This window comes from Toxotes jaculatrix, chromosome 16 (assembly GCF_017976425.1).
Source record: "Toxotes jaculatrix isolate fToxJac2 chromosome 16, fToxJac2.pri, whole genome shotgun sequence".
Taxonomy (NCBI): domain Eukaryota; kingdom Metazoa; phylum Chordata; class Actinopteri; family Toxotidae; genus Toxotes; species Toxotes jaculatrix.
Window position 1 is genome coordinate 7,174,017 of NC_054409.1, and position 26,789 is coordinate 7,200,805.

Genomic DNA, 26,789 nt, shown 5'->3' on the forward strand with positions numbered 1-26,789 from the left:
GTTTCAGCTCGCTGTGTGTATGTGTGGGATGCAATACGGCTTCTTTCTCCACGTCCTCCTACTCAAAGAATGAAGGTTTCATTTAGTGGGAATTAGCTTGGTGTGGGCATGTTCCAGGAAGTCCTGAGTGAGTAACAGATCGGCTGATAGGCTGACAGGTTTCGAGTTTATTACCGTGAAAGGACAAATTTTCCATTAGGGCAGAGACTTTCCACACCATGTAAGATCGGAAATGTTAAACTTTTTTTTTTTTTTTTTCATAATTTTACTCTATCCAATCCGTGCAGGGGCTTAGGTTTACACAGATTTTAGATTTTTGAAAATGGACACATTAGATCTCTCTGTTAAGTCCCTCTCTCATTTTTTCCCCATGTTCCTTAAGTGCTTCTGTTTCATTGACATTTTGATGAGTCAGAAATTTTGTCTGTGAGTTTAGGATACACAAAAAACAGTGTTTTCATGAAAACACCTAGCGTCAGGCCGTTAGGGCGCGGCTGTCATTAATGACTGAGCCATCCTCGCTCGGTGCACAGTCCTTCAATTGTTCAGTCATTATCTGATAAGAGATGAGAATGATTTCATTTAACAGTGCTCACATGTCATGTCATCTTCAAAGTGGACCAGTTACTGATTTTCATCAGTGTTACGTTCACCTACAGAGAGTGACTTTTAATGCCTGTCAGTACAGGGAGAAGTCGTTTAGATCTGTTTCATTTCCCAAATTTCTTTCATTTTGCAGCTCAGTTTTTTTCTTAGCTTACTGAAAATCTTGTAGAGTGTGGATATAAATGATGAATGGTAACCGTCTCCAGTGCTGTGCAATCCACAGTTAGACTGAGACCATATAGTATAGCTTCTATTTATGTGATATTTACTTATGTGAGCTAAGTTCTTTCTGACTTTATTTTGCATTTCTTTGTTTTCTATGCTCTCAGTAGTCCATCAGCTCTTCATTATTTACGATGCTGTGTGAAACATGCAGACTAACCCACAGGGACTACAGGCTGCTGATACCTTGTAGGTTTCTCTACTGTAGTAATAACAGTATTTGTTTATTACCGTGCATACTAAATACAAAATTCAAACAGAATGCAAAAAAAAACATATGTAAATGTTCTCCAACCACACAGCACCCGTGTTTTACATTTCCTACATAAGGTGAAAGGAAAACTGCTGCAGGGAGAAGGGAGCGGTGCATCAGGGATTGCTTGTTTACCGTGGAGAAACACCCAAACAAGTTTCAGCAGATGACTGTTCACCAAGGGAACACTGTTTTGTTTCCTTTCCAGCTCAGCTTTCAGGTGGTAAATGATCAAGCGGGTTGTGTCCCAGTTATAGCTGGACAGAAAGACACTGTCTACAACTGGAGTTCTAATTAAATTTTGCATGTGGTTTTTAGAGTGGCAGCATTTAAAACAATAAAGAGATTTAGATTAGAGTTGTGTAGGTTGTAACTTTTATCTTTTATTGTTTCATTTTTGTTTCCTGGATTTCTGGTTTTACTTCAACAGTTTCTCTTTTAGCATTTTTCTTATTGTTTTTCACGCTTCACTTGGATTTTTTTTTTTATATTACGTACCTTATTCTATTATTTATCATTTTGATTGTTATTTATTTATTTTATATTATTTTGCTATTCTGATTTTTGAATTTTTATCTTACTTCTGGTGTTGAGATTTGTGACAGTTCCTGTTTTTAGTGAGTCCCTTACTTTTCCTTTCGCTATGATTATGAGGGATTTTGGGTGTGTGTGTGTGTGTGTGTGTGTGTGTGTCAGATAGAATCAGATACCCTCATCATTTAAGACTTTGGATTATGAATACACACAGTAGTCAACAAACAGAATTATTTTTTTAATTTCCAGTAACAATAACTCTCTGTTTTTTTCTGGTCTCTGTTAAATAGCTCCCTGTTTACTGTGTGAGTTTTGTGCTTTGAGCAGTTTGGATGGATACGCTGGTCCTTGTCTGCCGGTGTGGGTGCGGTCTGTAGGGGTGACCATAGGGGCGAGGGGGGGCAGCGGGGCCTGGCCGGGGGGCAAGACGAGGCCCCCTTTACGGGACAGGAGGCCAATCTCTCTCCTGAGGGCCTCAATCTGATGCGATTGTGTTTTCACCAGCACCTGTAGCCTCCGGATCTCCTCCTGATCCACACGTCTCCTGTAATCCTGGAACTGTCGGCCCTGGATACACACAAACACATACCTATAAACATGTATACAGTGCATATGGATAAACAAACTCACACATGTATGCTCGTACAATCTGCTGTGGACACAGAATTAGGAGAAAGCAGGCCTGAATGTTGACTACACAACCAGGGTTTAAAGTCTAACCCAGGACCTTCGACAAACACTGACTGGAGTTGGTGATAATTCTCTGTGGGTTCATGGCTATAAGCAACATATCAAGTCCTGATGAGTATGTTTAAATAAAGGGATATATCACATGTGATGAACAGTGTGAGTCCCAGGTTTGCTTAATATTTCATATATGATGAATTTAATGAACAGAAAACACCATTTTCTTCTGCCTGGCGTTGAGTTTATGCTCCAGTTCCTTCTTCTGGTCAAAGAGGTTCGTCATGCTGAGGAGGCGCTCTGTGTTACACTTGGTCACCTCCATCAGAGCTTCACGCGCCTCTTCTACCTTTGCCTGAATATCATTCACACACACACACACACACAGAGATACACACAAATCCAGTAAAAGAATAATAAACGTATCTCAATCTAAGCTGTTTTTAAAAGTGAAAAAGTAAAAGTAGAATAAAACAAAGCAGTGATATAGATATCACATGAATGCACATGCACGCAGAGGTCAGCGTACATCCCACTGTTTGATTTCCTTGGCGTATGCAGCTTCTCGAAGGAGTTTTTCCTGCTTGAGCTCCTCCAGCACCCTGTTCCCCGACAGCGTCTGCAGAGCCTCCAGATCCACCAGTCTCCCGTACTTCATCATCATCAGATCGTCGCACTGCTCCTCCAGCCCTACAACGCCACACAGACACGCACACCAACACACAGATCAAAGAACATACGGCTGAATCTAAGAATGTCACTTTCTGCCCCTGGAAATAATCACGACGACCAGCGGAATTTTTGTGCACAACACAACTCTGGATTTGTTTTTATCTGTTGGTGTCTTTTCTGTGACTTGTCTGTGTTCATGTGGCATCCAAGTTTCAATTGTTACATCCTTACACATCATGGGTCTTACCCTGGATCTTAGCGGCCATGTCCTTGCGGTCGTGGATGAGCCTGACGTGCTGCTGGCGGGCCTGGCAGTACAGATCTTTCTGCTGACTCTTCTCCACCTTTAGCTGCTTGATGCGCTCCTGCAGCCTGTTCACCTCCATCTTGTCCAGCACCAATGCCGAGCTCAGATCAGACGGCAACGAGCCGTTCCCAAATTCGATCTGGGAGACAAATGGAGAAGGTGAGAGGAAGGGAAAGGAAAAGTCTGTGTTTCACAAAAGGGTTTTGGTTTCCTGGGCACATGAAAAATTAATCTGCATATATTTTGACTGTATGATATTAAACTATCTTTGGGTTTGTCAGACTAAAAAAAATAAAAGTGGACTTTTATTTTGAATTTTGTCTTGATTTTAGTCATACTGCACTGATAACCGTTTTCCAAGGTTATCAACAATTTGCTTACAAATATCTGGACTAGAGCTTGAATTTTTTCGTTCCTTTGGTTCAGTCGTCAGTGACACCTCCACAGTTTTGGGATATTTACCTGGTGCAGTCTGAGAGGAACCACCACATCCAGTTCGTTCATTTTCTGCTGTTTCTCTCTGTTGACCAACTCCAAGTCGTCTTCTACTGCATTCCAACTGCTCTTCACCATTTTCTCCTGCAGAGCCAAGCAAAAAAATAAAAATAAAATAAAAGCAAAATAAAACAACATAAACACTCAAGGGTCTGACTGAAGAACGAGTATGCAGTAATAGAAACACATCAGGGGACAGACAGAAAAGAAAAGTCTGACCTTCTTGACCAGGGTGTCACACTCCTTCTTCAGAGCTTCAGCACTCTTCTTCTCCTCCACCAGGAGCTCCTCCAGGTCCAGCCGACGCTCACGCAGCTGCAGTGTGTTCTCAAATAACTCAGGGTCACAGCCTGAGACACACACACACACACACAGGGTTTCCGCTGTTTTACCAAAAAATGACATATACTATACTAGTTGAGTCTGTTTTGTCTGCATTTTGGGTCCAATTAGGTTCTTTTCAGACGAGAGGCCAGATTCACAAAACTGTAAATTTCGGACTAAAATTGTCTGTAAGCACAAAGACACAAATGGACATACTCATTCTTTTCATCCGATTTATAAAACCACATGTACTGAGAGCATGTACACGAGCCTCATTTCCACTCCAACAGTTTGCCGTGAATAGACATAGATACGCCTTTAATCACTTGTTTGTGATACTAGTGCCTGCTTCAGCAGCCATTAGACCCGTCAGTCAAAAGAAGCAAAGCAAAGAAGAAGTATAATTCCTGTAATTGTGGTCCGTCGGCGAGGTTCTCCAGCAGCATCATTACACCCCCACCATTACACACAGCTGTGGCATCTTATAGAGTCCGTACCATTAATTAATCACCATTGGTGATCACATTTATTTAACAACACAAAGAAGATACATGATTGCTTGGATGCATCCTGTAGGAGAAAACTGGATCAGTGTCAGAAATGAACTCTTTCCACTGTACTGTGAAAAAGTAAAGGCTCTGAGTATTTTTTCCACCACAGCACTGACCTGGAGGGCAAACGCTGTCATCCAGAGCAGCACCTCCTTCCTCTGTGATGCTGCCATAATCATCATCATCACCATCCTCCCAGTCATCGTCTTCATCTGAGTCTTCATCGCTGTCCACTTCTTCTTCTGCAAACACACACTGTTGTCATCAAGGACACATGGACAAACTGATCCACACAGCATCACACAATCTCACACAATCACACACAATCACACACACACACACACACACACACACACACACGCTGTGTTACTTCCCCTCACCTTCAGTTCCCATCTGCTCCTTCTTCTTGACACGTTTGACCTTCTTCTTGAAGACCTTGGTCAGAAACTCTTCAAACTTGTTGTTTTCGCCCAGCGAGGCCTGGAGGGCGGCCATCAGAGCCTTCTCTCTCTCCTGCAGCTTGACTATGTCTCTCTGCTTCATTTCCAACTGTTCATTGCATTCCTCCAGTTTTGACTGTCAGGAGACAGAGAGGAGGATTTAATAAATAAAACCACACAAGGATCTGATGGTGACCGGAGGAAGGAAATCACGTGCACACGGTAAGGCCCGTGGATACAGTTTGGAGATGTAAAATTAATAGGCTGAAAGTGATTCTGCAGCAGATCTGTCTCGAAGTCACTGAGAAATGAATCAAATAACAGCAGTGAGAAGATTTTAGTACCTTCAACAAAAACATATGATTGAATATTTTTGTACATACTCTTTACTACCACTGTGTTAGACTGGGCGAGGCTGCAAGAAGGTAAATCCTCAGCAGGATAATGGACAGGTATTTGCTTAATTTGTATAACTGCATTTGAGGCTGTGTCACCAAAGACCAGTCAGACTGGCCATGCTGGTCATTATGGTTTTAGCTCATCGGCGTAGGTTTGGTTTGTACTATGTATGTACTGGTCCTGACCTGAGTCAATAAAGATTTGAAAAGCAGCAAACGTTACACAGGCACAATGTGTGGAATATTAGTCACTATAGCAACTTTCAAGTGTGCTTTTGACCGACTGAATGATGGCAAAAGTTTTTGTTTGTAGACAAATAAGATGAGGATTTGTGCAGTGGGTGTGTTTCTTTTGTATTTCTGTTTGCCGCTTCGTTACTGTTGGGGGCACAAAGATCAGGGACAGACAGAAAGGTGATTTTCAGTCTGCACGGAACTGAATCGACCAGTCCACAGGTTCATAAACTCCCTCGCACCATGATGCTGTTCTCCTCGTTAATGCGTTCATTGAGCTTCTCCTGCAGGCTGTCCTCCCTCCTCTCAAACTCCTTGAGGAGCAGCAGCTCCTGGTAGAGCGTCAGCTGACGGAGGTCGGCCAGCTTCAGCTGCCAGTCCAAACGCAGCTTCTGGTGACGCAGCAGCAGGAGCTCTGCGTCAAACTGCCACACCAAACTCTCCATCTGATGATTTAAAAAATAAGCACATCCACAGATTTTTATCACACTATTTCCAGATAATATTTTGCTCATGATTACACATGTAATCTAACGCAACTGCCTTTTATTTGATTTATTATCTAATGATGATCACAGACCTGCTCCAGCAGGGAGTCCTGCTGGTGCAGCAGTCTGATCTCCTCCTCCCTCCAGAGCTCCTCCTCCAGCTCACTCAGCTCCATTCCCTCCTCCACTGATGTCTCTTCTTCTTCTTCCCTGGTTACAGATGAAACTGATGGGCTGGAGGACTCCTCTTCACCTCTTTCCTGATCATCTTCCTCGTTCTCCTGCTCCCCTTCCATCTCCTTCTCCAGCAGCTCCAATAAATGTGTACTTCCCTCCTGCTCCTCCTGATGCACAGCCTTGAACCTGTATAATAATGAAAAGGTCTTTTTCAAAAGGCCAGTATTTCCCAATTTCTAAAAACAAAGGGGATGGCATCCACCCTCATCCACCCTCAAATCGTCTACTGCCCGTACCTCTGTTCTCTCAGAGCACGATATCGCTCCAGGGTGGTGCGGCCGTACCGCAACCTCTTCTCTGGGGTTTCTTCTGGTAGTATGGTCGGCAGGGCGGGTGGAGCACGGTGGAGATGGGCTGCCAGACGCTGCTGGACCTTGTGGAGCTGCTGAGCCTGAGCACGCAGCTGAGACACCAGGTGAACCTTGGCGTCCCGCAATGCCACGATACGTCTATTCATCTCAGTCTGCTTCTCACGGATCTGACAGAGCGGAGGAAGTCATTAAAAACATCTGTTATATCTTTTTTTCTTAAATTAAATTAAAAAGTTAGAAACGCATCCATGTTCACTGGCTTGCAGTCTGTTTCCTGGTGTTTACTAATGCATTACTGCATAACTTGGTGTTTTGCTGCCACCTGTTGATCAGTGTGTATCACTCGTGTGAACAAGGTAAATAAAAAATATTGGGACTCCTTTATTAAAAAAATTCCACAGGGAACTTTCGGGTTGTTTCCACCTGATGTTCAGATGTGACTGTACATCTGTGCATCATATGCTGACTAAAATTAGAATGCAAAAAGTGCTGTGAATGAGCTGAGATGTGTGTTTGTGTGTGTGTGTACATTTTGCTCCAGGCCCATCAGCTCTGCTCTCTTCCTCTCAGCGTTCATCCTCAGGTGTTTTGGCACCGTGAAGTCTTTGGCTGACTTCAGTTTTAAGTCTCCGATGCTCTCTTTGGCTTCGCGGATGGCCTGCACGTCCAGCGGATCCTCACAGTTCTCGTCTGGCTTTTCTTCGTAACTGAAGCACCAAACATGCATCACAGTTTTGCCCCAGTATAGTAACAGTTGCACTTAATTTATTAAATTATAGAGGCTGAAGATGCCACTCACAGCTGGGCCCATTCCTGCTTCCTCTTCTCCATTCTGGCTTTAGCTTGTTCAGCTTTCTCCGCAGCCTTTCGGAGCCTCTCGACCTGCCGATCGCCCAGTTTGATCCCTGCTGGACGAGTCGCCTTGGGGCATAGCACCTCCTCCACTGAAGAACACACACGCAGGTGATACATCAAGCAGATCAAGATGTCTTTGACACCTGAAACAAACACACAAACACGTTGCTACCGTCTATTTCACTGCTGTCTTTTGCAGGCTCGGCTCTGGATTTCCTGCGATCTGGTGCAGCATCTCTGTCTCTGTCAGGCCGGCTGGCTGCGCCCTGGTGTCTGAGCTGGGTTGAAGGCTCGGTGAGAGTTGGCAAACGGTAGGTAGAGACTCTGTGGTCGCTGCGGATGGCGACCACGGTGACCACGTTGGCCTGCAGAGAGTCCCTGAACCTGTAAACAAACACAAGAGTGGAGGGTTCCTGGTTGGAGGCTGGTTGTCTTTACATCCTAACTTTCTACCTACAGAGACCTATTTAACCTATTGTCAGTCACTGTAAACTAGAGTTTGTGTGGGTCTGTGTGCGTGCGTGTTCAGTCAGTACCAGGCCTGTAGTTTGCTGAGTGCTATGTGGCAGCGCTCCTCCTCCCAGCCCAGCTGCTTTCTGACCTCCATCATCCGCTGGGACTTCACCCTCTCTGCCTGTTCGATGAAACGTCGGTCCAGCTGCAGCTCCTACACAAAGAAACACACACACACACACACCACACACACTGGAGGACACTGCATTAGCCAGCCAGACTGGCTGAGAGGAAAGACAATGACATGTTGGGAGGACAAACTTCCAAAATGTGGTTGTGGTAGAGGAGAAATCAGGTCTAGTGCATGTAAACATAATGTCACAATGAGAAAAGATCCCCTAATATTTTTGGCCTACATGTTTTTGAACTGACTGTCTGACACAAACTCTCAACATGTTGTAAAAGGATTCTGTCAGTGGGGAATAATGGTACTAATAAGAGGTCTGTGTGTGTCTGTACCACAGGTTTCAGGCGAACATGCTCTGGCAGACTTTGGTTGGTGTTCAGCAACTGCCTGAACTCCCTCTGGAGCTCAGTCAGCTTCTTCTGCTTCCGTGAGATCTTCAGCTCGGCCTCCCGATGCAGACGGTCCCTTTCCAGCTTCTCTTTAGCCGTCTCTATGCTGGAGGGAGTCAGGAGGGAGGGATTAGAAACCAAGAACATCACATGTCCTCAAACGGTTGTCAGAGGTACAAGTTCAAACCATCTCCAAAAATATAGAAGAAATTCATGCAAATAAAAAGAAATAAAATAGAAATATAAAGCAGATAACAACATATCTGCTTTATAACTAATTTTAATAAACAGAGAGACAGAAAGGGTCCTCGCCTGTAAGCTGCTGGGTCCTCAATATCCTGAGCCAACGCCTCATTTTCAAGACCCACCTGTTAGAAGAATGTGAACCAGATGATATCAGCCTGCTCTACACTGTACACTATACTGTTGTTGTTCGATCAAACACATGTGACAGCTGCGACAGTTCAGACCTCATTTAACGACCGAACCGCACAGTTAGATTCCTTTTAAATTAGATTTTAATTCCCATTTGTTTAAATACATTAAAAATGTGATGTTTTGAAAATGTGGACTGACCCTGGGCGAAGGAACCTTGGCCCTCTTTCTCTGCAGGCTTTTCTGTAGCTCCTCTGGAGGAAGCAGGCCGAAGGAGAAGATGTTCCCATCCTCTCCCGCCGTCAGCACAAAGTGGTCGTCGTGGCTACAGCGAATGTGCCGTGCGTGTCCGTACTGGTTGTCGTGAACACTGAGCGACCAATAGGCCTGCATGGAGGTGAGGCTGTGATCATTGGGCTGCAGCAGGTAGACCCTGATGGAACCTGAGTGCATACCGCAGAGTAACAGCTGCCTGTTGGAGCTATGAAAAAAACAACAAAGCACCACGTAGGACACTTCGACCGCCATCTTAAACAGGTGAAAGAGCTACAAGAAAGACGATTTGTCCATTTGCCCTCCAGCTACCTGAAGGTGATGGAGCGAATGGGGTCGTCATCTGTGTTGTGAACAGGCAGAAAGTCAAAGGGCTCATCCTGCTTATGGTCTGGATCCTCATCCTGCTTCTCAGAGAACTTACAGTGATACAGGAAACCTGAGTCATAGCCTCCCTGTAGGAGGGAGAGAAAGGAGACAAATGGATCTGTAAGAAAAGATTCATCCTCAGATCCATGGATCATCGTTCGTGTGTGTGTGTGTGTGTGTGTGTGTGTGTGTTTGTGTACCATGGAGAGCCAGAACTGGCCAGGCAGTGAGTAGAAGCCACAGCAGAGAGGACTTGGAGGGTCAGGGATGTAGATAGGTGGTAACTCTTCCTCTTCTTCTTTTTCTTCCTCTTGTCCTGCTTCGGGCTGCTTCGATTCTTTCAACCTCTCTTCTCTCTCTCTCTTCTTCTTCTCCTTTAAGGATTGACGTCTTGTGATTTCCTCCTCTCTCTGAAAAGCAAACAGGCAAATTAAAACAGAAAATATTCTGAAACTGGAATGGAATTACTTATTACCAACAAAATCAAGAAGCAATTCTTTTGGATAAACTTGAGACAGAAGGACAGAAAAATACTTGAATGACAACAGCGATGACATCACGAGTAATTATAATGTGGAGTACAAACAAAACACACAGTATGATGTAACACAGCCATAAAAAGGGACTAAAGCTAAGATGGACCAAGCCCAGACCTTGATTCGAGATTTGACGCTCCTGAACCTGAAGGATCTGCTGGGCAGCTCAGGCAGCAGGAAGGTTTTGGTTGGGTTCTGGGCCTCAGGATCAGGACTCTGCACCTCCACCACATGACCGCTCTGACACAGGATGAGCAACCTGTTTTCACTCTGGATACAAGTGTAAAAGAAATCGATCAAACCAGTAACCTTCCATCACAGAGGTATTTAGGCAAATGTGGGTTAGGCCAAGTATATTTGTGAGTGTTTCCCAGACTTACGTGGGAATGAGGTGACCACTCCAGCCCCTGCACTGGTCCAGGAACGTGGATGAAGCCGATGGGGTTGTATTTTTCCCCGACAGAGAAGAAGAACACAGTGCAGTCTGAGCTCTGAGCAGGAAGGTTGTGGTGAGAGAAGAGAAAGGTGAGACGAATAACAGTTTAATAAAAGTTTTCTGAAATCAGGTGTTATATGAAAAGTTTTGACAAACTGCTGTTTCCTCTTACCCCTGTGGCTAAGATGTCTCCATTTCGCTCATATGCCACAGCAGTTACTGGGGCGTTATGGGGTTTGAAGGCTTGTTTGAGGCGCAGCTTTGCATCTCCTTTGGGGCTGCGTCCGGTGACCACATGCAGCCTCTGAGGGTCGTACAGCTCCAGTAAACGGACCACCCCGTCCTCAAAACCCGCCACCAGTAAACCTCCACTCTGGTTCACCTAAAGACAGACTCCGCAGGTCAGTTCACACAGATCACACACCATGTGTGGCAGCATGATTCATTTTCATACCGACACACTCACCAAAGTCGGAGCCCAGCTGAGAGCAGTTCCACCCTGATTGAAGCGACTGGTGGTCAGTTCTCTTTTTGCCAGGAAGTCAAAAACTTTGACGGTACCTGGAGAACAGGGAGAGATACAGCCCCTGTTATAGTGTGTGAGTCAGTATGTGTGCAGGTGTGGAAATGTGCGCGACTCACGGTCCAGAGTGGTCGTGGCCATCAGGTGGGATTTCTTTGACACGTCCAGGCTCTGGATTGCCCCGGCGTGAAAGGAAAACAGGCACTCTGGATCAGGAGTCTGCACACACAGAAAAATATTAATAAGAGTCTGTTCTACATAACATCTGTATAAAAACCAAAGTGTCAGTGTAGAAAACCTGCCGTGTAGGTGAATGACAGGTCCAGTTTCCAGATGGCTCCGCTGGAATCCTACAGAGGAAGACCACACAGCAGAGAGATCAGGACTGAGGTGAGACGGGATCATGTATCATAAATGGTTTTAATTAAATGGACCTTTGACTTTTTTGTCCTCTGACCTGAGCAAACCAGATGAAGGAGTCAGGCAGGGAGCTCTTCACCACAGAGGAGAGGCAGACGTTGTGTCCGACCACCATCTCATTCATGGGCTCCATCTCAAACCTGCTGCTGTCGCTGTTACTGTCGGCAGCATCAATCCCTTCAAAGTCCCAGCCCTGCAGGAGGCAGAGGGGACGGATACAAAGTCGTACCGGTTATGGAAGTACATGATTACAAAAATTCTCCACAGGATCATCATCAGCACTGATACACACACTTCTTGAAGGTATGAGGTTATTTTATTGCAAGTATCTTACCCGGACCACTCCATCAGAGCCAAACGTCATCAGCTGGCCGTCCTCCAGGGCAAACGGCTGAACCATCCCGGCGTGGCAGCTCCGCCCCTCCTTTCGGCAAATCTCAACCTTAATGGCGTTTCCATCCCACAGCAGCAAGTTGCCCCAGTCTGTGCCGGACACCACCTGACAGGAGGACACGAGGGGAGACGAGGGTCCGAAGTAACTGTTAGTGCTAATGAACACTTAAGACAAAGTAAGTTCGTGAACATGGTAAACATTCCTGCTAAACATCAGCATGTTAACATTTCCTCAGTACACCCTCACAGGGCTCACAGTACTGTAGATAGACAGTAGTCTTGTTTTCAGGCCTTCCTGACTTAGGCACAAACCCAACCTGTCAGAACAGCAGAACACAGACCTTTCCATCAGGAAGTTCCACGTAGCCTTCAATATCAGTCGCTGCAGTTTTCCCAAAATGTCCCATAAGCCCTTGTAATTTGAGACCTGTGAATGTGCTAGCTATTTTCCAGAACCTGAAAGGGAGAAGGAGTAAAGGTATTTTCATCTTATATGAAAAAAAAAACACATTCAATATCAATTTAACACAACAATTCAACTTCTGATGTTGAAGGTCATAAATCATGTTTTTTGTGGCAGGGTTGCAGGGTTTTAAGATGATTCAGTATGTTTTTTTTTTTTTTTTTTTTACTTGATGTGTCCAGATCCTGACGATGTGAGCAGTCCTGGGTTGTATGGGGAGAAGCTGACTCGGTAGACCTCCTGAGAAATGGCCTTGCAGCTTAGCATCACCTCCTCCTGCCTCCAGTTCCACAGCGTCAGCATGTAGTCAGGTGCGCTGCCCACACTGGCCAGCAGGCTCCCGTTACGGTTAAAGTCCACAAAGCTGTACGCCTGCTCTGTACCACCTACAGACATGCAGATTAAAACACGATCATCACATGGTGAAAAAAAAGGGGAATAACTGATTGCATTTTGGTCAAACATACCTCTCAGGATGCGGTACAGTCGTAATGAAGGATATTCATATATGATGATGTTGGGCTGGTGTCCTTTCTCTGCTGCAACAAAGTACTCTTTGCTAGGATGGGTCTTCACACACACACACACACACACACACACACACACACACACACACAAACACACACACACACACACACACACACACACACACACACACACACACACACACACACACACTTCATTAATGTATCTACGTCCATGTGGAAACAGTGTCTTGAGGTTTCTTTACTTTGATAAATTTGAATATTATATCACATTGTACCGTATGTTATATAATGTTATGTTAGAGATTTTACTGATCTGTAAACTCAAACATGCATTTGACCAGGACCTGCATTTATGAAAAACTGCACTTAAACAGATGGTTTAACTAAACAATGGCTGCCTACACGCAAATTGGTTGGCTATCATTTAAAGTATACATAATTTCTGGTAAGTACATACAAAACCACTGGTATTGTCTTTAAAACAAACAAACAAAAAATAGAAATGCTACAAAATAAGAGCAACTGACCCAAATTATAGTATTTCCATAACAAATACAGTTCTGTAATGAAATTGATTTATGTTAATGAAATGAAAGTATTATGTTAACATTGTGTTAATCTACTGATGCTATCTGTTTAAGATAGGTAAAACTTAAACATTGTAAGTGATCTTGCATATTCTTTTGTCTAGTTTATAGTTCTGTTTAGACTTGATGTTATTGTAATTCTTTGTGACTCGTGCATTACATACCAATTTGTCAGCAATCTTACCGTGATGGAGCCAATTCCTCCTCCGCTGCAGGAGCGGAGGTATCTCTGCTCCTTGGTGGAAACGTCCAGCAGGACGAGCAGGTTACCAGCTACGAAGATCAGAGTTCTGTCGTCCAGCAGCTGCAGGTTTGCCCTTCGCCCACTGTCATAGCCAAAGGAGTGACTGAATGTAGAATGAATTAAGGATCAAGATTAGATTATCAATCATTTTTATTGTGCCTTGTAACGAGCTAGTAACTAACTAACATACTGGGACAGGACTGAAAATGATGTCTTGGTGAAGAAACTTTAGGGAATTAAGACTGAGACTTCACATTTATTTGCCTTTATTAGCTCAGTATGATGAGAGAGTAATAGAAGAGCGGTGGCATGAAAAGTTTTTCAGGAAACGGTTTCTCTAAGAAGGATACGAAAGGTGGAGGAGGTTCTCTGGGATTTCAGAGTCGGGTGTGATGGACGCTCTGGAGTGAAGGTCCTCGTACTTGTAGTACATGTCTGCAGGAAGCTGTTCTTTTGATTCCTCCTCAGCCTCCTGCTGCATCACTGAGTGCTCGGTATCACATGCTGTGTGAGATGAAACATTTCACAGTTTTACAGCTCACATATTTAATACAAAAAGGTTATTATACATGTTAACAGAAGTCACATGCTTTCTTATTCGTTCATCTGCTTTCAGTGATTCATGTCTATAAATGTCTATAAATGCTTAATTTTTAGATGTGTCAATTCTATTGACATTTCATTAACTTTATTTAGAGATTACATTTGAATTGATACTGGTACATTTGCAGAACCTGAAGGTCTTTAGATATTTATGATGACTTTATACCTTCAGTGTTTTCCCCAGTCTGTTCAACAACAGAAGCTGTGTTTTCTTCATCCATTTTAAATAATCTGTTGCTCTGGCTGTTTTATCTGTTAAATAAACAGAGGAATTTATAAGTCAATTATATTTCCAACTCGATCAAACTGACGTTAAACCTCAAAGGGCAGCGAATGTGACAGCAAAATAACATACAGTGATAGAAACTACATTTTCAGTTATTCTCTATTAAGTTAACACTTATTAAAACGTTTTTAAGTTAACTTTGTATGATGTATGATGTATAATGTATAATGTCTGCTACCTTCTAAATTTGACTGCAGCTGTTTTATCAGTCTCCCCAAGTCCGCTTTAGTTTGGAAGGGTTGCCAGGCAACAAGGAAACTAAAGCTGCCACAGAGCCTGCTGGTTAAAGTAGTGCACATCCCTTTTTGTAGTCATGGCAGTTATCTCTGGAGTTGCATAATCTTGGGATCAAAAAGGCAGTAGATTTTAAGTAAATTGCAGAATTATTGTTATCTTATAATTATAATTATAATCCTATAATTTTTCAGTAGCATGTACTGATATAATGATGTAGTAAACATTAAAAGAGAGACTAATTTAACTTCATAAATGATCATTTTTAAAAGTTGTGAATTGTTATGTGATGTGATGTGAAACATGCAGTGGATATCGCGTATCGCTGTAACCATAGTAACGATGTTTATGGTCCGGCTGTCCCTTTAAATATCATTTGTAAAGAAATATGGCCGGTCCACAGACTACTGACACACTACGGTGCTGTCGGTACACCGTTGAACTGTGGAGCCGATCAAAAACTTAATAAATGTGATGATATTTAGGCAGTAAAAGTTCGCGATCCACTACTTCTCGGCGATGAGTAGTTGTCGCAACAACCTACATTTTACGGTAGCGAGAGTTGAACGTGATTGGACAGTTTGTGCCGTAAATCGTGTTCGTAACAGAACGCATGGGATAGCACTGTGGCAACGTGTATGTGGATCTAAACTGTAAGTTACACCATTAAATCTTTTAGACTGTTCACTTATTGTTCACGTTATCAGTACTTATAAAGCCCGGAGCTGCGCTGCGTTAGCGATAGCTTAAAAACATGTGGTGACATCCATTGTTTAGGTTTTTAACCGACTAGTTTGAGAAAAAGTAGCCAAACCCTTTATCAAGCTCTAAGTGGCTGTAGCGCACTCAGAAACTAGTCAAAGTAAATGTGCTGCATAAAAATTAAAATTAAGTAACGTATCAGACGTAGTTATGAAAAATATTTATATGCATATTTATATGTCTCACAGTGTGTTTACAGTGTCTCACATATCCGGCCTTAAAAGTTATTACATTGTCTTAGATTTGTTTTTATGAATTCTTGACTTGAATATACATGTTTTGATTTCTGAGGCCCAGCCTAATGTTTATCTCTATGCTGAACTTAATCCCAGCTGCCTTTATACCAACATGTAGACAAAAACATCACCTGAAACTTTCCTACAAGTTTTTCCCAAATATTTAAGTTTACGTACCTACAGCAGTTAAATATTACAATACTTGATTTGAATGTGTTTTTATGAAAGTGTTTCATTAGTAGATTGTACAGCTCAGCCGCTGATTACTTGTATGTCTTCCTCCTGTTGTCCTTGTCTCTGTTTGGGACCTACTTTAGGATGGAGGCCAAATCCAAAAAACCCTTTTCTCCTAAAGGTGGAAAGAAGCAGAAGCTTACACAGAAAGGAAAAGGTAAGCTATGTTTCAAACCAACCAGCTATGCACACTATCAGTTTCTACCAGGCTTGTCATTGGCACGTCTCACTCTGTTCAGATTCCCTAGGGACCAAACTTGGTGGAAAACCAGGTGGAAAGCCAGGCGGTAAGAAGTCCTTCAAGCCGTACAACAACACAGAGAAGAAGAGCAGACCGGGGAAGGGTAGAGATGGCGTCAAGAAAGAAAATAAATTTGCTTTCTCCAAAGACGGGAAGGGGCTGAAGAAGAGGAAACTGTCATCAGTTCAAGATGGAGAAGAGGGTGGAGGTGAGAGAACATATTATGTTTCTGGCTCTTTGTTTTGACAGAAACTGTCAAATTGCAACTGGAAGACAACTGTAAAAAAAAAAAAGTTTTGGGTCTTTGGAGGAAATGTGTGAGGTTCTATCTGTTTATAAAGCTACGACACAAAACTGTGGAGTTCATCTCTGCCATTCTTCCTCTTTCATTGTACTCTGCTCAAAGATATAGCTATGAACTTTCACTTGAGTTTCACCACTGCCTGGATCCAGCCTGAATCTTTCCTTGTTGATTATGACTGACATGTCAAAACAGGTCCAGTGGCTAAGAGGATGAAGAAAGGTGAGTTTAAGCCAAAGAAGAAGGAGCTGACGGAGGAGGAGCTGAAGAAGAACAGGCAGCAGAGGAAGAAGGATCTGAAGAAGAGCAGACAGCAGGCGGAGAGGAAGGACATGTTCCAGATCATCTGTCAGTGCAAACAAGTGTGGGGAGACCTCAGGAGGTATACACACTCACACTCACACTCACCACACACACAAGACTAAGCTCATGTTCAGACCAACATGCTGCTGCAAAAAAACTTATGTGTGTGTATGTGTGTGTCAACAGGAAGAACTGCAACGACGACTTGAAGAAGAAACTTATGAAGGAGCTTCATGAGCTGATCCGCGGGAAAATCAAACAGGTGAGTCTCACTGTGCGATTTCATTCGTTTAGTGTAGATTTGTTATTCTGTTTGTTTGGAACGGCTCAGATCAGCTGTGGGAATCTGAGAAGTGCTGTAAACAAAAAACACTTTCCCTACCTCAAGATTTCCTGCCCCTAAACAAAACAGGGTTCTATCTGAAAAAAAAAGTATGTCATGTTGGCGTTTCTTGGTGTTTGTAGCTGCTGTGGACACCGTTTCTCTTGCTCTTACACTTTGGCTTTACTTTATGAAATCCTGTGGACTGTCTTCTCTGCCTACAGATGGCGTTTGCTCACGACTCGGTGCGAGTGCTGCAGTGTTTCATCCAGTTCGGCAGCCACGAGCAGAGACAGGAAGTGTTTGGCGAACTTAAAGGTGAGGGCCAAGTTTTTCTTCTTATTCTGCAGCCTTTTTCTACCGTTACTGAGCCTGCTACGGAGTCTGTTACTGTCTTTTATTGGTATTGTGTTTATTGTCTATATACACTGCACTTTTCACACCAAAATCTAATCAGGAGCATCTGAGACATGGATGTGAATGACGGAGGATCTGGAGCTGACCTGTAGTTCAGTCCCTCCTTTTATAATAGTGACAAACAAGCTAATTAACAAGCATTAACTGCCAGCGCTTTGTCGTTTCCTCCAGACGACATCATCGGGTTGTGTAAGTCCCAGTATGGCCGACATGTGGTGAAAAAACTGCTGATGTATGGGTGAGTCAGCTCAGACCGGTTTCTTCTTCGTCTGTTCTATTGAGTTCTACGGCGTTTCTATTATTTTATCTACCCCATTTACATCAGGGTTTAGGCTAAATTCATACAGTGCTGTATTTATTTCCTCCACAGGAACAAGGAGCTGGTGGCGGCTGTAATGCAAACATTTAAAGGTCACGTGCGCCCGATGCTTCGCCACGCCGCCGCCTCGGCCATCATCGAGTACGCCTACAACGACAAGGCCGTGCTCGCACAGAGACTCATGCTCACTGAGGATCTGTACGGGAACACCTTCACTATCTGCAAGGTACACACACACACACATTCCCACACCGCGCTAAATAAGAAGTGGTTTTGATGTTTGTGAGGTCAGTGGGTCCTTGGATCTAAAGGGGATTTTCTTTTGTGTGTGTGTCCGTGCAGTCGACAGTGTGTAACACCATTGAGAAAGTTGTGGAGACGAACCCTGACAAGCTGAACAACATCATCGATGAGATGAAGCAGATTCTCACACCCATGGCCCAGAAGTAAGACCTAAAAAAAAAAAAATAATAATAATAATCAACCCCAAAAAAAAAAAAGGTTAGTTGCAGCCACATCAGGGTAAAGAAAAAGGACACATGAATTATTTAAATACCATTGATAAGGAAGTGGATGAAAAGAGAAATTCCTGCAGTTGATCACAGGGTTAATGTGATTTATGATAATTTTATGATGGTAAATTAAACATCAGAGCAAACTTGAAGGCTGTGAAGCTTGGAAAGCTTTGCTGTTTATTTCTTGGATAAGTTAAAGATAAAGAGAAAGTTCAGAAACATAAGCACACATTATTTAAAATCTTTGAAAGTAATTTAAATGAATATGTAATTTATTTTTCCGCTTACTTTAATTGCAGGTTATTCATATGTTGTATTTAACCCATGTAACAAGGACTTTCTGCATTTCAGAGAACAGGTGATCAAACACTCTCTGGTCCACAAAGTCTTCCTGGACTTCTTCCTGTTCGCACCTGACAAGCAGAGATCGGTGAGCAGCAGTCTACTGTGTCAAATAAAACTAATTACAACATGAGAAAATCAACTAAACAAAAACTAAAATAAACTTGAAGTAACACAGCTTAATAAGTATTTACCGCTGACATGTTTCCTGTGGTTGCTTCGTGTTCGTTCTGAGCAGGAAATGATCGAGTCCATCCGAGAGTCCGTCGTCTACATGGCACACACACACGACGGAGCACGAGTAGCAATGCACTGCCTGTGGCACGGGACAGCCAAGGTGAGAAGACAACACACACACACACACACATGCAGTGAAGCCAGACAACACACCATCACAGCTTCTTACCTGCAAGCAATGTAAAACATGCAAATATGAATATTAAGAATATGTACTCACCACTACATCACTGCCGGTCTGGCAGGCTACAGAGGTCTGGCTCAGTTCAGCTGATATCACTCGAGGACATTTGTCAGAGTTCACACACTCTAGAGACACTAAAGGCTTCATACATCTACATCACACTTTATATCCATGAATACAGCAATAAAACGAGCTGAAGGAAAATAAAAGTCTATTGCAAAGTGTCTTTGTTTTATGCAGAAGCTTTTTTTCCCCCCATGTTTCAGGACAGAAAAGTCATCATTAAAACTATGAAGACGTACATGGTGAAGTTTGCCACGGTGAGTTCTCAATGCTCCTCCATTCATTTCTTCATTCACTAATTAATAGAAAGATGTCGTTCACATGTTGGCTGCCAAACCCCCTCAGACTGACTGTTACTCGTCCACAGGGGGAGTTCGGTCACCTGGTTCTTCTGGCCATGTTCGACTGTGTGGACGACACCAAGCTTGTCAAACAGGCAGTGCTCTCAGTAAGTCTGATGATGCTCGTCCATAATCCTGATCGCTTGTTTACTTATACCTATTATTATGATTTTATTCAGTCACACAGTTTACAGTCAGTCATGGTTAATGTGGTAATTGTCTTTCAATCTCCTCTCACCTGTTTCCCACCTGTGCAGGAGATCTTGTCGTCTCTGGATGAGGTCATCAGTAACAAGTACGGCAAGAAGGTTCTGTTGTACCTGCTGAGCCCCAGAGACCCGGCTCACCTGCTGCCAGAGATCATCAAGGTGTTGGAGCAAGGAGATGGAAACGCACACAGGTAACGGCTGTCCCAGCGTGTGTCGATAGACGTGGTCTCCATGGGAGATCTGTTGGTGTTAAAAAGAAAGCGGTTATCCACACACAGCTGTGCGTAACGAGGGGAAGGAAGTACAGCGTTCACTGCTGAGTTACAGGTTTTGGCTCCTCTTAGGCTCAGCAGCTGCTACCAGATGTTACCAGATCAGTGACTCAGCTGTTACTGCAGATTTGGTGCTAAAGTTTCTGCCATTTTTAAAGTAATGTAATAATCAACCTGTTTTTTTTTTTTTTGTTTGTTTTTTTATACGTTGACCTCAGTGACATGAGCTCTGTTTTCCTCTCCTCAGTAAAAAGGACTCAGCCATTCGGAGGAAAGAGCTGCTGGAAGTCGTCTCTCCGCCGCTGCTCGAGTATCTCCGTGACAACGCTGCCACCATGGTGATGGACAAGGCCACCAGTGTCACCGTTAGCGACATCTTGGCATCAGCCTGCGGGGACCTGCGACCCGCCATGACGGCTGTGGCTCAGCTGGCCAATCACGAGTTGGTGCCGGGAGGGATCAGCGGACAGGTGTGTGCGTGTGTGTGCGTGTGTGTGCGTGTGTGCGTGTGTGTGCGTGTGTGCGTGTGTGTGCGTGTAGCTTCATCTCTGCTTTTTGTTTGCTGCTAATTATCACGGGTTTTACCTGAAATGGCTTCAATTCTTCTGTGTGAACTTTTTTAATTCCTCTGCAGCTTCACATGGCAGAGCATCCAGCAGGACACCTGGTGCTGAAGTGGCTCATAGAGCAGGACATGACCCTGGCAGAGGCAGGAAAGGAAGGTAAACACACACACAAATGTTGATTCACCTACTGTAAATGTAAAGATAAATAAACATTCTGCTGCTTTGCCACACACAAAGTTTGAAAGCATATATGTCTACCTCTCTCACCCTCTCAGAGCGGTTTGGCAGGATACTGGTGGACACGGTGGGAACAGATAAAATGAAGAGCTGGGTGAAAGTCAACAGAGGAGCCATGGTGCTCTGCAGGTCAGTGCACACACAGACACACAAACACGCTCACAAGTCAACATGATTAAACTATACATTGAAAATGATCCAAATTGAGCCATGATGTCACATAAGCAGCATTTTTTTTCTTCCCATTGTGAATCAAACCTGCTGGAGGAGGTCTGGATGTGTGCTCACCACCTGTGTTTGTCTGCAGCCTCCTGAACAGCTGTGACAAGTCCGTGGCCTCGGAGGTGAAGGAGGCGCTGAAATCCATCACATCAGAGCTCAGCAGCATCAGCAACAACAAAGGGGCAGAAATCCTGCTGGAGAATCTGAACAAGTAGAGACTTTTTCTTTCAGACAAAACTGGCCATGTTAAACACATCAGGTGCTGTGCTGCTGCAGGTCTTTTTTTCTTCCCCCCCTCAGCTCACGCCTACAAGGCTGCGAACGTCTGTAGCTGCGAATGGGAACGTTTTCAGGAAGTGGATGTACAAACTGGAACACTGTTTCGTTGCAGTCACTGAAAAATGGATTGTGTGTGTGAATAATAAAAGTGTTTGGAGGACAAGAAAGCAGGTTCAAATACACAGATACCACTTGAGTGCAGACATTAATTTGTCAGTTTTACCACACATGGACAGTGCACATAACTTAAATTCTCAAATAATTCAAAACACAAAACTTTGACAAAGAAAGCTGTTTAGGTGAACTGGTCCTTTAACTGGGACTGGTGAGTACAGGGGCTGTACAGATCACTGAGCAGCACAAATGGTTTCTGCTCACTGATCCTGTTTGTCTCATCCTCTGTTCCAGATCTTTTTTTTTTCATTGTAATATTTTGTACTTTGTGATTGATAATTCTATCAACTGAAAAGAAAATGTGTTTGCACAATAAAGATTATTGTGAGTATTGAACTGTATATCTTACTGTTTTAACCAGATACCAGCTTCTTGGGCTTTATAACCACATGATAGACATAGGTTTATTATTAGAAAGAGAGAGAGAGAGAGACACACACACACACAGGGGAGATAAACAGGTCTCATATCCATCGTCCAGATGTTGGGTCTTCAACTTATGATTTATTTCAGTCTTGTTGTGGTTCACTCCTGAATCCTGGATTACATGTGAGCTTTAGAGACTGATGGATAGAGTGTGGATGGAGGAGGAGAAGAGGTTGGGGATGGTGGAGGTATGGACAGCTTTAACAGAGATGTGTGGAGATTAAATGGACTTAAAGGACAAATATATAGAATTTTGGCAAATAAAATAAACAGCATTTTTCTTTTTGTTCTCCCAGCTGCTATGAGATTGCAGCACTGACAGGAGGTTGTTTCTCTGCCTTTCTCCCATTTCATGCTGAAACAGGCTTAACAGGAATGAACAGGGACAGAGGACAGATAAAATGTGCCTTCAGGAAATCGTCCAAACCACTGTGACTCCTGCAGTCTAATTCACAAGGTCTGAAACGATCATTGTGCAGAATGTCAGGTTCATTGTCTTTCTACAGACGGTAGAAAAGCATTAATGTACCATCCTGTGATGTCAGACACAGGACGGTGAATTTTCCAGACAAATCTCTATGCAAATGTGGAAATCTGTAACCTGGCTCACTGCAGGCGGGAGGTCCTCGGCTGAACGACTTCCTCGCAGCACTCGGCGAACTTCTTCGCCGCCCTTCTGGCGAAGTGCAGTTTCCCACGGGCCCTGGTGACAGCGGTGTACTCGTGGGACTTGAGCTTGGCGTAGTAGTCGGAGAACTTGTTGTAGAGGATGGAGATGGGCATGCCGTTGAGGATGACGCCAAAGGAGATGCAGGCGAAGGCAAAGATACGGCCCAGGTTGGTCTCTGGGAACATGTCGCCGTAGCCCACCGTGGAAATACTCACCTGAAGAATCAGACAGACAAGAAACTACTCAATGTAAAGAAAAGTAATGTTAGTCTTATTCAGACATGGACTGATGGTTCTGAAGGGTCTTTTTGAGAAAAGACCCAGATAGAGAACAGATTTATAACCGACTGATTGTCGGTGTGTGAATGAATGTGTGTACTTCTTCATGGGTTCTGACTCACAGCGGCCCACCACCACGCGTGCGGCATGGAGGTGAAGTTTGTGTTGTAAACGTCATGCTCCACAGTGTACACCATGGCTGAGAACATGAAGATCCCCATGCCGATGAAGAGAAGTAAACAGCCCACCTGCACGCACACACACACACAAACAAACACACAAACACGTGTGATGTTCCACTTCCTCAAGATGTTAAAGTTTATGTTTTGGATCACAGCTGCGGGAATCATAAAGCTTAGATTCATTGGTTCAACATGTATGTTTGTCATGGTTTATGTGTGACATGAGCTGCAGCCCCACCTGCTGGTAGCACTGTCTCAGTGTGAAGCCAAAAGCTCTGAGACCTGTCGAGTGACGTGCCAGCTTCAAAATCCTGAAGATTCGCATCAGACGCATGATCCTCAGAACCTGGCCCACCTGCAGAGAGGACAAACACACAACAACAGATAAATATAGGTGAGGCAAATCCCATTTCACCCTTATTTAGAGTTCTCTGTCTCTATCTCCATCACCACTGTACCTTTCCAACACGCGCCACAGTCTCGATGTCCCCCGAATGCAGGTGAATGTCCTCGTCCTCAAAGCACTCCAGCATCATCTGCAGGTAGTGCGGCAGGATGGCGATCAGGTCGACGGTGTTCAGGACGCTCCGACCGAAACACTTGAGGTCGGGAGTGGACACCAGGCGCAGCAGGTACTCCAGGGTGAAGAAGGTGATGCAGAATGTCTCAGCGTACTCGCCGTAGAATCTGCCGCTGGGCTGGCCCGACGCCGTCTGGAAAATAGGACCATTCTGTGTATCAGTAACAAGCTGCATAAACAAAACTTCCACACTGACCATTTTTAAAAGAGCACTGGTGTCAGATGGCAATGACTGGAATTAAAGAATGGACTGAAATAATCTGCTCAGTACACACACACACACACACACGCACTTTGTACTGCATCTCCTCCACGGTGTTGAGAGTCATGGCAACCAGAGAAACCAGCACAAAGATCGAGGAGGCGACCCCCATCAGCTTGGCTGTGACCGAGGAGAACGGCTTCTCCATCAGGTTCCAGATTTTCCTTCGGGTCGGTCCAAAGGCCATGCCGTGAAATAACGCCTCTGTCTCCTCCATCTCCACCTGGAGGACAAAAATACCCCAAAATAGAAGATTAATAAACAGAGATATTGCATCTTAAAATGAGGACAAAGCACATAACCACATAAATGAAATATCAGTATCACAAGCTAAGACACAACTGCAAAAAAGAAACAGACAAAAAGAAAAATAAAAAAAGCTAAACATTAAGAAAACACTACAGGGGAGAAAGTGGAACAACAAGCTGCATCAGCGTGGGCCCCTGTGTGATGGAAATATCTGTCTGAAACTGTGCCAAGAAAAAGCTTATTCTCCGCTCTCCATCTGTCAAGACGGCAGTGATTTATAATGTAGGTCAGATGGACTCCGAGTCAGCCCACAGATTACCGACAAAGTCTCACAGGTAAAAATAAAACACAAACTGCTGAACCAATGAAACTAGTAGATGATGACCTCTGGGCATTTTTCTTTTTAATTTTGCATCTGGAACTTGGCAGGTGGGAAACACCAATTACTGCACACAGATTACTACATGGGACTCATCAGTTCCACTGAAAACTGTCTCTAGTGTGCCCTGTGGATTATCCATAGTAACTGGGACGTTTATTTTTTTTATATATATAAATATAATTTTTCAGTGCTGGGAGGAGAACACATGAATTCCATTCACTTGTGTTGTATTTAGGTGGAGGCTGAAATCTCAAGAAACTACAGCGATTCTCAGATGTGCAACCGGACTACGTTCTGCAAGTGATCAGAGCTACAGGTACATGCTTCTCCGTGTCCCACCTCTGCCATCAGCTGCTTCTGTATTTTCAGCTGCTCGTTCAGCTCGTCCTGCCTCTCTTCGAAGGAGATGCGGCAGCAGCGCTGGCTGTTTTTGATTCTGACGCCCCAGTAGTTGATCTCCTCCAAGAAACTGCGGGGACACAGCTCATCTTTAATCCACAGCACTCCAGTTCTGATGAGGAGGACAGAGACCAGAGAATAGCGTCCAGATAAATTAGACACGGTCATAAAGGAGAGGAAAACTCACTGTACAGACCTGTGATTGGATTTGAATGTGTGGCCATGTTTATATGTAACCCTTTTGTATTATCATATTCCACCTGTAGAAGTTGAAGATGTTGTGGAAGATTTTGGGATCGCGATCAAAGAAGAACTCGTTGCTCTGGACGATGTAGTCGTCACACAGGTCCAACTTCCTGCTGTGGTCCGTGTACGTGGCCAACCGGCCGATCCGTGTTTTGGGATACCTGGCAGCTAACCTGTAGGGCAGGTGGTACACCTGAGGAAAAGGAGGAGGCAAGAATAGAGTAAAATATAATATGGGTAAAGAGTGAGGAAAAAGTAACTAATAGAATCTGAACCATTCTGAGAAGGCAGCTGTGACAGAAGGCCACACATTTAATAACTGACCTTTGAACTGTTTCTGATCAGATATCTATCATTATTCTTTCTATTAAAGGAGCAGTGTGTAAGAAGTGGCCAACTGTCAAATTCATTCTGCAAACAAACAGGGGGCAGCATATTACCAGAGAGCTGGTGTGTCCACCTCTATTGTAAGAAACAAAGAGATGCACTCTTTTGAAAACTGGAAGCAATTTTTGGTACTTTTACTTCATAAATTAGTTAAATGATCCCTCATATGTAAAATTGTTGAAATAAATTGTTCCTCAACTAATCAAGGGAATAAATAAACAAAAATCCGCTTCACTGCTCACAGGCAGGCCATGAGGTAAAAGCACAGCAGCTATTCCTTTCTGTGCCTGCAGGAGGCGACATGCACATAATCTACATTTACAGGTCTAAATGCCACTGCTGTTACTTTTAAAGAGTAAAGTTACCGTTCCTCCAACGTTGATGTTGAGAATGAAGTGTTTGGTTGGAGAGATGAGCAGGCGGGAGGGGGACACCGGCAACCGATCCTCCACCTCCTCGTCTTCATACTCGGCATAAAGATCATAGATGTCTCTGCTCAGATCCTTCACAAATAAAACAAAAACTTTACGTTTATAAATGAAACATTTGAAGGCTGAATAAAACATGAATGAGACAGAACTGTAAATTGCTAAAACTAAGCAGAATAAAACTGGGAAAATATTAAAAAATAGAGAAAATAACTAAATAGAAAATGGAAAAAATAGGAGAAATATAATAATTAAAGAATAAAAGTAACAAAAAGTGACAAAGTAATTCAGATCCCATATAGTAGAACCATCTGTAAGTGCTGTATCCATAAATCACGATGTCTAACACTGAACTGAATAATCGATTACTCTATTGATTTGATAACTGAGGCAAAAACACAAAAAGAATCAGCTGCTTTTCTCCTTTAGTTTTTGGACTGTTGGTCATGAAGAGCAGAACACATTTAAAAAGGATGGAACAAATAAAATAATGAATAAAGAGACCAAACGTCTGACCTGCATGGAGTTCCATGGCTTAAAGGTGTAGATGAAGTCCAGATGGTCGACCGGTTCTTTGGCGGCTTGAGTGCGGCTGCTGCCATGCTTGTAGCTGTGGAACAAACTCCTGCTACGGGCTCTGAGGTGGGACAACAT

The 26,789-nt window shown here is 43.6% G+C and overlaps 3 protein-coding genes across 3 annotated transcripts; 1 reads left to right on the forward strand and 2 right to left on the reverse strand.

Moving 5' to 3' along the window:
- Positions 1 to 1,897: 1,897 nt before the first annotated feature.
- On the reverse strand, positions 1,898 to 14,571 carry LOC121195801 (cilia- and flagella-associated protein 44). The gene is made up of 34 exons (XM_041059462.1): positions 14,517 to 14,571; positions 14,098 to 14,230; positions 13,688 to 13,850; positions 12,896 to 12,998; positions 12,598 to 12,814; positions 12,307 to 12,421; positions 11,907 to 12,071; positions 11,610 to 11,765; positions 11,455 to 11,502; positions 11,272 to 11,371; positions 11,096 to 11,190; positions 10,802 to 11,011; positions 10,574 to 10,684; positions 10,311 to 10,463; positions 9,858 to 10,067; positions 9,601 to 9,743; positions 9,217 to 9,496; positions 8,953 to 9,008; positions 8,584 to 8,746; positions 8,148 to 8,278; positions 7,784 to 7,995; positions 7,556 to 7,700; positions 7,286 to 7,463; positions 6,682 to 6,923; positions 6,301 to 6,571; positions 5,963 to 6,166; positions 5,029 to 5,224; positions 4,765 to 4,890; positions 3,993 to 4,123; positions 3,741 to 3,857; positions 3,219 to 3,417; positions 2,829 to 2,989; positions 2,520 to 2,654; positions 1,898 to 2,182 (listed from the first exon to the last, which is right to left on the reverse strand). The coding sequence occupies exons 1-34, from the start codon at positions 14,569 to 14,571 to the stop codon at positions 1,898 to 1,900; spliced, it is 5,409 nt and encodes a 1,802-aa protein (XP_040915396.1).
- Positions 14,572 to 15,393: 822 nt separating this feature from the next.
- Positions 15,394 to 21,977, forward strand: pum3 (pumilio RNA-binding family member 3). Its single transcript, XM_041058649.1, has 18 exons — positions 15,394 to 15,523; positions 16,186 to 16,259; positions 16,342 to 16,551; positions 16,840 to 17,026; positions 17,134 to 17,209; positions 17,494 to 17,587; positions 17,858 to 17,924; positions 18,057 to 18,231; positions 18,348 to 18,451; positions 18,872 to 18,950; positions 19,101 to 19,199; positions 19,550 to 19,603; positions 19,714 to 19,794; positions 19,945 to 20,087; positions 20,416 to 20,638; positions 20,803 to 20,890; positions 21,010 to 21,100; positions 21,279 to 21,977. Exons 2-18 carry the CDS (start codon positions 16,187 to 16,189, stop codon positions 21,406 to 21,408), a joined length of 1,974 nt encoding a protein of 657 aa, XP_040914583.1. The 5' UTR covers positions 15,394 to 15,523; position 16,186; the 3' UTR covers positions 21,409 to 21,977.
- Positions 21,978 to 22,183: 206 nt separating this feature from the next.
- On the reverse strand, positions 22,184 to 26,789 carry kcnv2a (potassium channel, subfamily V, member 2a). Its single transcript, XM_041059188.1, has 9 exons — positions 26,652 to 26,789; positions 26,073 to 26,210; positions 25,335 to 25,513; positions 25,015 to 25,186; positions 24,076 to 24,267; positions 23,661 to 23,915; positions 23,441 to 23,557; positions 23,143 to 23,268; positions 22,184 to 22,957 (listed from the first exon to the last, which is right to left on the reverse strand). Exons 1-9 carry the CDS (start codon positions 26,787 to 26,789, stop codon positions 22,679 to 22,681), a joined length of 1,596 nt encoding a protein of 531 aa, XP_040915122.1. The 3' UTR covers positions 22,184 to 22,678.

Excerpts from the sequence above, each read along its gene's own strand:
- LOC121195801 (XM_041059462.1), bottom strand. The coding sequence starts at position 14,571 with ATGGATGAAGAAAACACAGCTTCTGTTGTTGAACAGACTGGGGAAAAC. Across the intron at positions 12,999-13,687 it reads GAGGAATTGGCTCCATCACG|ACCCATCCTAGCAAAGAGTA; the intron begins GTAAGATTGCTG and ends GTGTGTGTGAAG. Across the intron at positions 4,124-4,764 it reads TGACAGCGTTTGCCCTCCAG|GCTGTGACCCTGAGTTATTT; the intron begins GTCAGTGCTGTG and ends TGTGTGTCTCAG.
- pum3 (XM_041058649.1), top strand. The coding sequence starts at position 16,187 with ATGGAGGCCAAATCCAAAAAACCCTTTTCTCCTAAAGGTGGAAAGAAG. Across the intron at positions 19,795-19,944 it reads TCAAACAGGCAGTGCTCTCA|GAGATCTTGTCGTCTCTGGA; the intron begins GTAAGTCTGATG and ends CCACCTGTGCAG. Across the intron at positions 20,088-20,415 it reads GGAGATGGAAACGCACACAG|TAAAAAGGACTCAGCCATTC; the intron begins GTAACGGCTGTC and ends TCCTCTCCTCAG.
- kcnv2a (XM_041059188.1), bottom strand. The coding sequence starts at position 26,789 with ATGTTGTCCCACCTCAGAGCCCGTAGCAGGAGTTTGTTCCACAGCTAC. Across the intron at positions 24,268-25,014 it reads AGAAGCAGCTGATGGCAGAG|GTGGAGATGGAGGAGACAGA; the intron begins GTGGGACACGGA and ends TTTGTCCTCCAG. Across the intron at positions 22,958-23,142 it reads ACGCGTGGTGGTGGGCCGCT|GTGAGTATTTCCACGGTGGG; the intron begins GTGAGTCAGAAC and ends CTGATTCTTCAG.